This window comes from Pangasianodon hypophthalmus, chromosome 23, assembly GCF_027358585.1.
Source record: "Pangasianodon hypophthalmus isolate fPanHyp1 chromosome 23, fPanHyp1.pri, whole genome shotgun sequence".
In the NCBI taxonomy this organism is placed as follows: Eukaryota; Metazoa; Chordata; class Actinopteri; order Siluriformes; family Pangasiidae; genus Pangasianodon; species Pangasianodon hypophthalmus.
Window position 1 is genome coordinate 17,802,520 of NC_069732.1, and position 11,675 is coordinate 17,814,194.

The 11,675-nt window shown below is 40.3% G+C and overlaps 1 protein-coding gene across 1 annotated transcript in view; it reads left to right on the forward strand.

Annotated features, from left to right (window-relative positions):
- Positions 1–10,662, forward strand: part of baiap3 (BAI1 associated protein 3) — a 48,504-nt gene extending 37,842 nt beyond the window's left edge. The window contains exons 29-34 of the mRNA XM_026930226.3: positions 3,818–3,889; positions 3,969–4,052; positions 4,349–4,469; positions 4,695–4,818; positions 4,902–5,107; positions 5,926–10,662. Coding sequence (XP_026786027.3) covers positions 3,818–3,889; positions 3,969–4,052; positions 4,349–4,469; positions 4,695–4,818; positions 4,902–5,107; positions 5,926–6,029 — 711 coding nt within the window. The 3' untranslated portion in view covers positions 6,030–10,662. The remainder of the gene's footprint in view (positions 1–3,817; positions 3,890–3,968; positions 4,053–4,348; positions 4,470–4,694; positions 4,819–4,901; positions 5,108–5,925) is intronic.
- The last annotated feature ends 1,013 nt before the right edge of the window (positions 10,663–11,675 follow it).

Below are 11,675 nucleotides of genomic sequence, written 5' to 3' on the forward strand. Positions count from 1 at the left end.
ATCTGTCTGCCCTGCATGTCTGGAGAGGGGAGTTTGGGCAAAGCCAACAGAACAAAGTAGACAGGCCACAGGGCACCAATATGTTACCAAGGGCCCAATTAATGCTACAGTGTCCTCTGAAAGCCCACAGGCCTTGTCAGGGCTGCAAGCATATGAAACCATGCACCAAAGGGCCTAACAAATACCTGGGTGCCTCGGGCATGAGTCAGGCCCTAAGTGGCTAATGGAGCCTGTCAGTGAAGGGCAACTACATCAGCCCAGTGGAGCCTGATGACTATGTTGCAGGGGTACAAACTCCAGTTCTGCTGTTGACCCCCGACTCTCTCAGGGCTGAAGCCCTCACCACTTTTGGACTCTAAAAAAGTTCTCCTCCTCATGGTCTGGTTCATTCAGACAACAGAATGATAGTCAGGTTCATAGAAAAAGAGGCAAAAAATGCTCTGTGCCTTATATGGAAACTCCTCAAGTGGGCTCACCAATGGTTAGCATCTCTTAGAACCACTTACCTACCAGCACAATGGGGCCGCAGATGCACTGTTGAGGCAGCACATATGCACCCGGAGGTGGTGAAGCAGATCTGGGAAAAGTTCGGCCAGGCATAGGTGTATCTCTTTGCCGAGATGGTTCATTAATAAAGGTCATTCTCCCTAGCAGATCCAAATGACTCTCTGGGACTAGATGTGCTACCCAGTGCCTAAAGTGGTAAGGGATATTGACAAGTCTTCGCCTATGCTAAAAGTGTATTTGTCAGGCATTTCAACACAGTAGATGGCACCTTGTTGGGAACTCATAAGCTCTTAGTAGCATTTCTGAAGAAAGCTAGCTGCCTCAATCCTCCACACTACCCCAAGACCCTCAAGTCCTCTTTCTGTGAACCCATACAGGATGTTAAACTGAAATGGGTATCACTGGTATCATAAGCAGGAATTGTGGGACCATATCTTGGTGATAATCTCACCCTGCATATGTTGTTGGCCAGATGACTCTGGAGTGAATTCCGGGTTTCTACCTAAGGTTATGTCACCCAAATTTTTGAACCAGGTGATTGACTTTGGCATTCTATGAAGATCAGTCTGCATCCAGTCCATTCTGTGTCCAGTGCTATTTGTACTGCGCACCAGCTATTCTTTTGTCAGACCAGTTATTCCTCTGTGCAATGACACAGGGCACTCCATTGTTTAAGCAGAGATTGGCTCACTGTGGGACAGCCTATGAACACCACATCAGTCCATAGCCTATGAACAGACTTGAAGTCCAGCCCCTACTGTGACATGCTATTCCACGAGCAGCGTTTCATCCTCTTGGGCATTACTGAAAGGTGTATCACTCTTGGAGGTCTGCACTCCAGCTATCTAGGCCTCAATGTATACCTACTCCAGGTTCTAGAAGATCAACATTGTCCCTCCTGATGGTGTGGAAATCATCGGGGAATCATCTCCGAATCAACCTTCTCAGTTGACCCTAGGTGAGTCGGTTCCTCATGACCTTCTTCTGGGGGGTAAAACGCTACCCTCTGGCAGTTAAGAGGGGTAAAATAGAATGCTAGTTACGAATGCAATTGTATTCTAAGAACACCGGATTTGGAGCACTTAACAAATACAGATAGTGGCAATGCCTTACATCCCTATGGTGTAGACATTCCCTAGTGCACAATAATACCGTAATAATAACACACATCCTTTGTTAAATCCACCCTGATTTGTTAAATACACCCTGTGTGTGTGTGTGTGTGTGTTTGCGTGTTTGTTTGTGAGGGTCATAGTGGTTGGACTGTTGTTAATGTCTGCATTAAAAGATATATCAGCACTTGTCATTCTTATACAGTACCGTGCTGCTGTCTTAAGCACACAAATTTTTTCATGCAAATTGATCTTAGATGCTTATTTTATGACTTCTGCATTACTGAGTCATTAAAAAGAAAACATTTTAGATTCTCAAACATAATTTTTCCAAAAAAAAATGAAATGTTACAGAAAAATGTCAGGAAAGAAAGTAACAGATTATGCAATAAACCACTTTTCAGCCAAAATATATAATGAAGGCCATCAAGTTTTACCTGCAAAAACAGAAGCAATTGTGACAGTGTCTCCAGAAGAACTGGCAGATTCTCCAAGATGTGTTGAAAAACTTACCAACCAATTTTCTTATAAAACTGCACAAAGTGTACCTGAGACTACTGATGCATTTTTAACAAGCAAAGAGTTTAGTGCTCTTTATAGTAGATTTTTTGTAGTTTTTTTTTTTTTTCATTATTTTTCAAGGCATCTTTGCTTTATAGCATTTCTTTATATGTGTCTAAGGTACTGTATATCCTGAAAAAAATAGCCAACATTATTTAATTTTATAGTAGTATTTGTGACGGAACATAACTCAAGCCGTCATTGTTGGCATTCTCTTGTTTCCCTAAAACTATAAGCAACTGGGAAGCTGGTGTCAGTGCAGAAAGAGAGCACCGTGGTGCTGTCACATCTCCAAATGGCTCAGTCAATACCAAGTCAATACCAAGCTAAGCTAGTTTTAATAAACCTAAATTTGAATATAATTATAATTATAAAAACACCATACCGCATGCCTAACATTAAATACCTAGCCGACACTTCGCTAACAGTTCTTAACACTATACTGATAATAACAGTAAATCCATCTAATAAAACAAATAATAAATGTAACACTAATATAAACTACAACTATATCAATAATTTAAAAAAATATGGGAGTAATGAAATTGTGAGAGTATCTTCTCAATGCTGAAGTCCAAATGAGCCAGCTAAACAGGGGGATCCATATTAGTAATCGGGGCACAGAGCTATGCATCTGATTCCATGCTTGGGGGAATCAACTGTTGAAAAGTTTCAGTCCATTTACTAGAGAATCAAATCCCGCCTATTGAGTTATGGGTTGAAGTGGGGCAAGAGATACAGCTAAGGAAATTTGTACGATGAGTATAAACAATGATTTGGCTGGTAAAAACATGATTATTAACATGCATTTCTGCACAACTCTGTATTAACTGTATTAACCGATTGCCCCAACAGTCTTGAGTATGAATTTGTGTACAGATAAAATCGACCTCATCAACTGAGGGCAATGAGACGGACGTGGTTGGATGCAGTTGCAAGCATTTTATAGCTCCAAATCATCAGGCAGAATCATAGTAACCAAACAGGCAGAGATCATGGAGATGAAGCAGACACGGCAATGCAGGAAAAGCAAAGTCAGAGTCAGGAACAGTTAAAACGGATCAAAACCAGAAAGAAACTGAATAACTGGAGACACACAGCAGTACAGTGGCAAAACTCCTCAATGCTCCTTATGTGTTGGGTTCCATTTAAAAAGGCTTCTTTAGCTTCCGTTAATTTTTGACTCTTTAACTTATGTTTGGCTAAACTATTCCTTTAATACTCATTGTTTCCACTCTCTGCATCATGGCATCCCATCAGTTAATCATCAGTCATCCTGGCAGCCACTTGTCCAGTTATTAAAGGGAGACCCCACAAGAATGACAATGTGCTAGTAGTACTATTCCAAGTGACGGGAATTGGCAGGAATGCAGGACAGATTTGTATGAAAAGTCATGAGTTGCTAGGGTGCGTGGGTGAACATGCTGCGCTCCATATAGCTGGTCTATTAGCATAGCAAAAATCCCATGCTGTTACAAGGGTGTGTGATAGAAAGCAATAGCAGAATGGTTTCTAATTAACTCTAATGAGAGATAGTGTGGCATTTAGTAGCACCTTGGACAAGGTTGACAACCTTAGCTAAATCCTCTGGCCCTAGGTAGAAAACCCAGTATCTCTTCTCTGGTGTGTTCCTTTAGACCTTGGTGCGGTTCTTCCATGCCAGTGGTGATGGGCTGCTCTTGGAGGACCTCAAATCTGGGGACTACAAGGTAAAAACTAGTTTCTCTGTTTGAACTTTGATGACAAGGAATGCTGACTTGCTAGTGACTAGACCCCTTACCATTGCAGGTCCTGGAGGAAGAGCTGCGACTGAACAAGTGCACCTCCTTCGAGCTGATCGAGCAGTACTTCCTGGAGAAGATATCCCAGCAGGTAGGTTCTAGCCCTGCTGGGCTTTGACACCCATCCTGCAGAGAGAAAAGGTGTTGATTAGAAACTGAGTCAAAACAAAGAGTTTCCATCCTCTCATGATTGTTTCCTCTTCGGTAAAATGTCTTTTGCACCAGGCTTAAAACATTGAATAGGTTCTTAGTTGTTTATTTTATCAACAGATATAGTTATTTAGATGCAATCAAGTTAGTAGTAAACATAAACCAGTCAATATTTACACATTGTGCAAGGTCTGTAGTTCTTCTGTGGTTCATTACTGCAATGTGTCTACATTTCAGCGAATCTTGAAGCACAGTCGATTTGGACGCATTAGTGTTAAATGTTACTATGATGCTCCTGAACAAAGACTCACCGTGGAGATACTGCATGCAGCTGATCTCATTGCCCTGGATGCCAATGGTGAGCCTGCTCCTGGACTGACCTTCACACTAACATGCCCTGTCCTGCACAGCTAAATCCAATCTCAGACATTTACTTGTAAACTGCAATGTAAATGGTATTTGTTCTAGCCCTGGGGATTACAAAATCATATGGTTATCACCAGAGAAATGTGTAGTTTTGATTGATAAGTCAGTTGTCTTGTTTGTGGTTGTATCATTGGTCCCCTCTTTTTTGCTTTTTCAGGTCTAAGTGATCCCTTTGTCATAGTGGAGCTCTGCCCTCACCACCTCTTCCCTAACTCCAGGAGTCAACGCACACAAGTGAAGCTCAAAACTCTGCACCCAGTTTTTGATGAGCTCTTCTACTTGTAAGTAGGACTGACTACCAAGGTAGTATATAGAAAACTATCCTCTTCCACATGAACATTCTCTCATCTTGATATCTCCACAGTCATGTAAGCCCTGAGCAGTACAGACACAGGTGTGCTTGCCTCACCTTCACTGTGATGGATTATGACTGGCTATCAACCAATGATTTTGCTGGGGAAGCGGTGGCCCCCCTGAGTGACTTCTGTTGGCCAGGCCGACCCAATGCCACTGCTGCAGGGAAAACTCTGCAGCCTTTTATCCTACATCTGTCCCGTCAGAAACCAAGCGGTATGCTATTTTCCCCACTCTCTGAAGATGCATGACAATAAAAAAGCAACCACTAAAGCATCTGGGCAGTTTTAAAATTACATGGGGTACTGGGGTAATTTCCTCTTATACAGGTGCTCCTCTATGATTTTATTTGTGTCTAGATTGGCCATGTTGGTGTTTTCCTTCGTCCTCCTCTGAGAAAATTACAGGCTGATTAACCTGATAATTTTAGTGTCATCCGGATATACATATGCCCATCATTTTCTATGCAGATGTCACCTCGCATCGGAAAAAAAGCGTGTTTGGCTGCTGCTACTTGGCGTATTCAATCCTTTAGCACGCGTATCAGAGCCCCTATCCCAGATATTAAACATATATATACTTATACTATATACTTTGTGATTATTGTTTTATTGTATTTTCAAATTGTTGAATTGTTGCTGGAACTTTGAAACTGAAATAAGAGTCAGCATCTCTTCTCTACTCCAGTGCCTCGCTGACTGGTGCTGATTGGACGCCATGTTGTGAATGGAGCATTATCACATGACACAAACATCTGGTTTCATAGAACATGCAACCCGCTAGAAACTCACTCCTCCTGTGGTCATCCAAATGCAAGATTTTTATCATTGAGGAGACGTGTAAAAAAATGTATTACCTACATCCCCCCTGACAAACTAATCCAATCTGAATAGGGCTTAAAACAGAATTGGTTAAGCTCTATCTGTTTATTTATGGCTAAATCTAAGAACATCTCATTTGATTTCTATGAATTATCAATTGCTATGTGTGTTCAACTTAATTCCTTCCTGACTCAATCTGTTTTACTGATCCAGAGAAACCAATCATGAAGATGCTAGAGGCAAGGACAGGAGACAGAGAAGCTCAAGAGTTTGTGCGAAGGCTGAAGGAGATCGAGAAGTCAATGGAGGAAGAGTAACTTTTCATCAGTGGTTTACAATATTGCCAACTATGTGCTTTTATACCTGTTGTACTATGTTTGCTATTTAAAAAGAAACTCTTTTAAATGTGTATTTTTAACTGTTGTCTAAAAACATATAAGTGAGCTATATGAAAACATGTTTAAAGATCAGTATTTTGTCGCTGTTCAGCACTCTGTGTGCTGTGTTTTAATGTATTTGGCTCACCAAAGGAGCTTGTGAGAATTATATTAATTTAACAATAGTATATTTTTAAGTATGTTTAGATGGTAAGCTGTCAAATTAGATTTTAAAAGTTATTTAAGGTATAGTTTTCTGTGACTTGAAGTTTAAGAGATATTACAATGTTTGGCTAAAAATGGTTTACGATTAACGCTCAAACGACATAAAAAGATTATTCACTGTAATGTGTTTATGGTACTTTTAAGATCACTGAGAGGGTCTCTGTTATGAATGAAAAACTCTTTGTGAGGAAAATGCTTTCACAAATCTGTCTAAAAACTGTGAACTGTGAACATTTGTTCTGGACTCACACTGGACTATGTTGACAATTTTACTGTAGCATTTTTGTGAGATCTTGTCTTTCCGAAAGAATGTTTATTTATGCTAAGTGGTTCTTCAGTGTACTGGTTTTAATGTTCAGATGGTTTTCTCATCGTTTTGCATTAAGCAGAGAGAAGGGTATCAGCTGAGTTTACAAAAAGGGCTTCAAATTTTACATAGTTCCAAGTGGTTTCCTTTTATTTCTGAATTTTGGAAGAACAAATATATAGTTAGGGGTGACTAAGCTTAGCTGTAATTTATTTCTTGTTTTAACAGTAGTCACTATCAGCCCCCTATTCACTGTTTACGCCTTGAAACATTAAGCACATACACCATTTGTTTGAGTTTGTGTGGTATTTTGATTGAGAAAGTAGGGTATTTTTATGCTTGGAGCATATTTCAAGGCACCCCTTGAAATTTGTGTCCTACTTCCTTTTTTCCCAGACCACTGGGGCATTTTCTTATCGAACTGGTGAAGTATCCTCAAGTGCTCGTTCCATGCTGGGTACAAATAGCAAAGTTGTCTCCTTGTGAACGCTATAAAAGGTCTCCACTATGCTCCTTCATCCCTATTGTTTGTGTCAGCGTATTGTAGCACAGGCACTGCAGGTGCAGATTAATTTTCACTACAGGCTGATATTAAGGTTACTAGAGTGAAACTGAAGGAGCTGACTCAATGGTTTGTGAAACATATGATGCTAATTGTGAATGTGGGTTGAATCCAGTTGCTCCTGAACCCTAATTAGATGCCCATAAATGCAAGTGCAATGGGTACAAAATCCTAAAGGCAATCCTAACCAAGCAGTGGAAGACATAGCAGTGAATTGTACTAGACTACTCGGATTGTTCATGCAGATGAGAAGACAAATCAGTTGGTCCAAACACCATTGCCCAAAGCCTGATAAGAGCACACTGTGTCACCTGCCACTGGTACCTGAAAAGGTCTTTAGTGCACAGGCCCAGGAGGCACCAGATACTATTGTTGCTGCATGGAAACCACCAAAATTGCAGACAATGTCAAGGTTGGGCAAGCAAGCTCTGGAAGTGAACAGATGCTCATATTCTGAATTAAGACCTGCCTACCTATTGGCCTGATGTTGTCAGCGAGTGCACACGCTACACATCTTGTAGCAGTCCTGTACCATGGTAAATTTGGCATGAAGGTAGATCAGCTAATGTGGAACATTATTGTGCAGGGACAAACACTTTGGGCCAGGATGCTTTGGTGCATGACTGACCAAACCTAGCATACTGCAATGCAGGTCAAGAGCACCTTCTTTTATTAAATGCAGTCTGACGCTCATTATGGCTGCTTCCTAGGCAGCACTAATATTAGTGTTACTTGCAGACATTTGTGAAGCAGAGATATCAATCTCTACTGTCTGCTTTTGCCAGATTTTATAGAATTAATTTAATGATGCAGCCCATGTGCTCTGTAGTAAGTGAGTGATTCTCATGCTCCAAAGACAGCAGTATCAGAATGTTGCGTGACTGTTATCTTCAATAGCTACCAGTATTAGCACTCTGATCATTTCTGTCTTCAATGGAGAACAGTATCAACATTTGCAATTATTATAATTCTCAGTTAAGACTGTGTCAGAAAGGAAGTACAGTGGAAGGTTATAACCGTGGTTCTATGACTGGGTGGACACCTGGATCACAGAGAATGGCCAGAGGTTAGACGTGACATACCTTTGACAGACCTTTTATAAGCTACCCAAGTGGGGTCATGGGGTGATGGCTTTGCTATTTGTACTCACCAAGGAAACCAGCAAATGGGAATGCCTCACTAAACATTCCAGCCCTAGTGGTATTCTACTCATTCATTGAACCATGAAGGTATAACGTAACCTCCTGGTTTATTATGTTATTGTGATAACAGTAGCACAATATTGACAATGAAACGATTTTAGATTTCCTTTCCATGATATACCGTCAGACTATTATACCGATATCCCCCCAACCCTTCACTCCAAATACCAAAGCTCTTGTTTTGGAGGTTTTCTCACTCCATCCCTGTTTTCCCTCTACAGTTTCCTTTTTCCTAAGCATGCTTTCCCTTCCATACAGTGAAGACACAAATAAGCCTGGAAGTCCACCACTGCTATCAAATAAAGGGCAAAGATATGCTTTCACCACACGTCAGCACCACTGCTTAACACGTTTGGTAGTACTTGAAAGTGTCGGCACTTCAATGTGTCCCTTGTGATATGACTAATGCTGTACTATGTGTGCGCATGTGTGCGTGTATTCAATAAAAAGTAAGAAAAAAAAAAAAAAAACAACAACCGACAAGGCTTCTAGAGAAATCTGTTGTAAATGAGGAACGTTATGAGGGCTCAGGTGGAGATGGAGAGTTCCCAGTTCTACTGTGTACAGTCTCCCTCCAGGTCAGACTCTGAGAAATGTGGTCTTCAGGAGAGCTGACAGTGGCTGCACTGTACCAGCTGAGGCATCCGCAGCCTTTTGACTGAAGCAGTTACTCACATATGATATCTTTTATCAAAAATCTTCAGGACTGTGTGAACATGAACACTGCCGAACAGGTCATGCTTGTCTCAAACCCCAACATCTAATTCCTTGTTTGAAATTATACCATATCCAAAAATATCTGTTCTAAAAGTACATACATATTGGATTGATTATGACTATCAGTATTAACATAAATATGTTTGATAGAATGATATAGGCCAAACAAAATGCTTATTTGTTATAGGTGCTGTTAATGTAATTTCCCCCTAAGTGCATTAAGTGGTCCGAGTGCAAAATGATCACATTGCAAAGCATGAGAATTATAACTGGAATCACCACCAGGTGTCCCCAAAGGGCCAGAAATGACTAGCACCTATTTCTTTTGCTGGAAACTAGGTGGCGTATTTAGAAGTAGAACAACGGTGTATTCCAGTAACACAAGCCTCCTGGATTTACAGTAACTGTGTATAACTATTGTTTACTGTCTTATACAATACAACATTTAAAAACTTTCTAGTCTGACATTTTTCTCTTTTTTTCCAGCAAACCGTTTCATCGCAACTGGAAAGTAAAGCAGCATTCTGTGTGAGACGTGCATAGCAGCATTGCAATTATGAAAACACATTAAGACAGAGCAGACACCCAGTTATTACCCCCAATTTGGCCACCAATTTTGTGACTCTACATATCAACACAATAATGAGATGTGCTTATTTACCACACACCATTTAACCAGGCTCTGAAATTTAGTTCCAGTGTAGATTCGGGTGTTCCCTTTTGCTGGTGTTTTCCACTGAATGACAATTAAAGCAGAAAAATAAATCAAAACAGCATCATATACTGCATAATACACATCCACACCAAACCACAAAGACTGCAGTTTGTTAGTTATTTCTTAGTGGCAAAAACTTAAAAAATATTATTTACAGGAGCAGCGCACACAACAAGCTACATTACAGAACTGAATTAAAGACAGAGCTCTCAACCTTTTAAAAAACAAACATACAAAAGCGAAATCAAGAGAATGTTATTTCTACACGGTTTTAATTAACTACTGATGACCACCAGCCATCCTTTTAATAAAATAAATATTTTTCTTGTGAGAATTATTTTCAAATCACGTTGTTGATAAGCATACCATGGTGAAAACGAAGGTTAATGATTCATTCCTATAATTTTGGAATTCTGAATAATCTAATACACGACAAACTATCACAACCTCTGAAATATCTTTTAATGTCCCTCCAAGGCAAAACTAAATTGCAGACATTTTGTTGTTTGCATCACATTTTCCTCCCAGCAGCCTAGTAGATTATTATTAGCTACAGAGCCAAGCAAGCAAAATGACTGTAGGAGGAGAAGATTCAAAGATTTAAGAGTGTTGCGGAACATTTTATTTATTTTCCAGTTAGCTACATAGCTACCAAAATGTGAGCCAATCAACCTGCCCTTGCTGTTGAATTTGTACCCAATGTTACCAAGTTGTTTTAGCTAGCTAACTAATGTTAACCAGTTAGTTATACGTCAGTGTTAATCATTTATTGTTTTTTTTTTTTTAGGTAGCTAGTTAGTGTGATATTTGTGACTTGTACTTCTGTTTGTTATTTTTGCTTATCAAGTTTTGTGGATATGACAGAACTATGGTCATCCTTTTTTCCTACTGATTTCCTACTACACTTGCTAGCGAGGGTAAGCAGTGGCTTATGATCATAAGAAGGCAGGAGGATCAGAATATCAGCTTGAGAGTTTGTGTTCTGTCCAAATGCTTATATTATGGTGTTCGATGCAGTAATATTGTCAGCCACATTATTTCAGGACATAATGTATGTTGAAAAAATATCATAATTATACTGTATATTTGTAATGTTGAGTTTATCATTCGCTACACAATGACCAGTCTCTCGTCACACACTTGCAATCCACCCTTTAATGTTAGATTTGCACAAACGCAGAAACTAGTGTAGCATGTAGTGACCAGTGGGGAAATGTGTAATTTTTTGAATTACTTGGAACCCACTGCTGACATGCCTTGGAAATTTTTTCAAAATCTTCCAGCTCATCTCTCATCATTTGTAAACTCGGGGCTGGTCCAGTGTGGTACATTCTGAAGCAGGCATGTCTGAGGAATATGGTTTGTCGAGACTCTCTTTACATGATTTTACATGTTTTCTGTGCTGACTGGGAGCAGCTCATAAAGCGAGCTATGGGCTATTAAGTTCTAAGTAGCTCCTGCTGGTGGTCAGGCCCTGCTAAGCATTACAAGTGGTGTGTGGGCCTTCCAGGACACCACACGGCTCCTTGCCTGCTTACACACACTGTCACTATGACCAACAGCCTGCGGTCTCTGTTTTAAGATGTCATGGTTTTAATACTCGTATTCTGTTTGGCTGAGGAGGAGCTATGACAAGCTAGGATTGCATTTTCACCCTGGATCATAGCAGTGAAGGATCACTCTCAACATATGGTACACCTTAAGACATATGTAGGAGCAGGCCAGGGCCTGTTATGTAATAAAACATACAAGTGCAAAGGGCTTTCTGAAGGAGTGTTTTTAGGATGAGGGAAAAGAGGCATAATGCCTCCTGGGACTGTATGGGTGCTGTAAAGAAACTCCGGTATGCAGGGCTCAG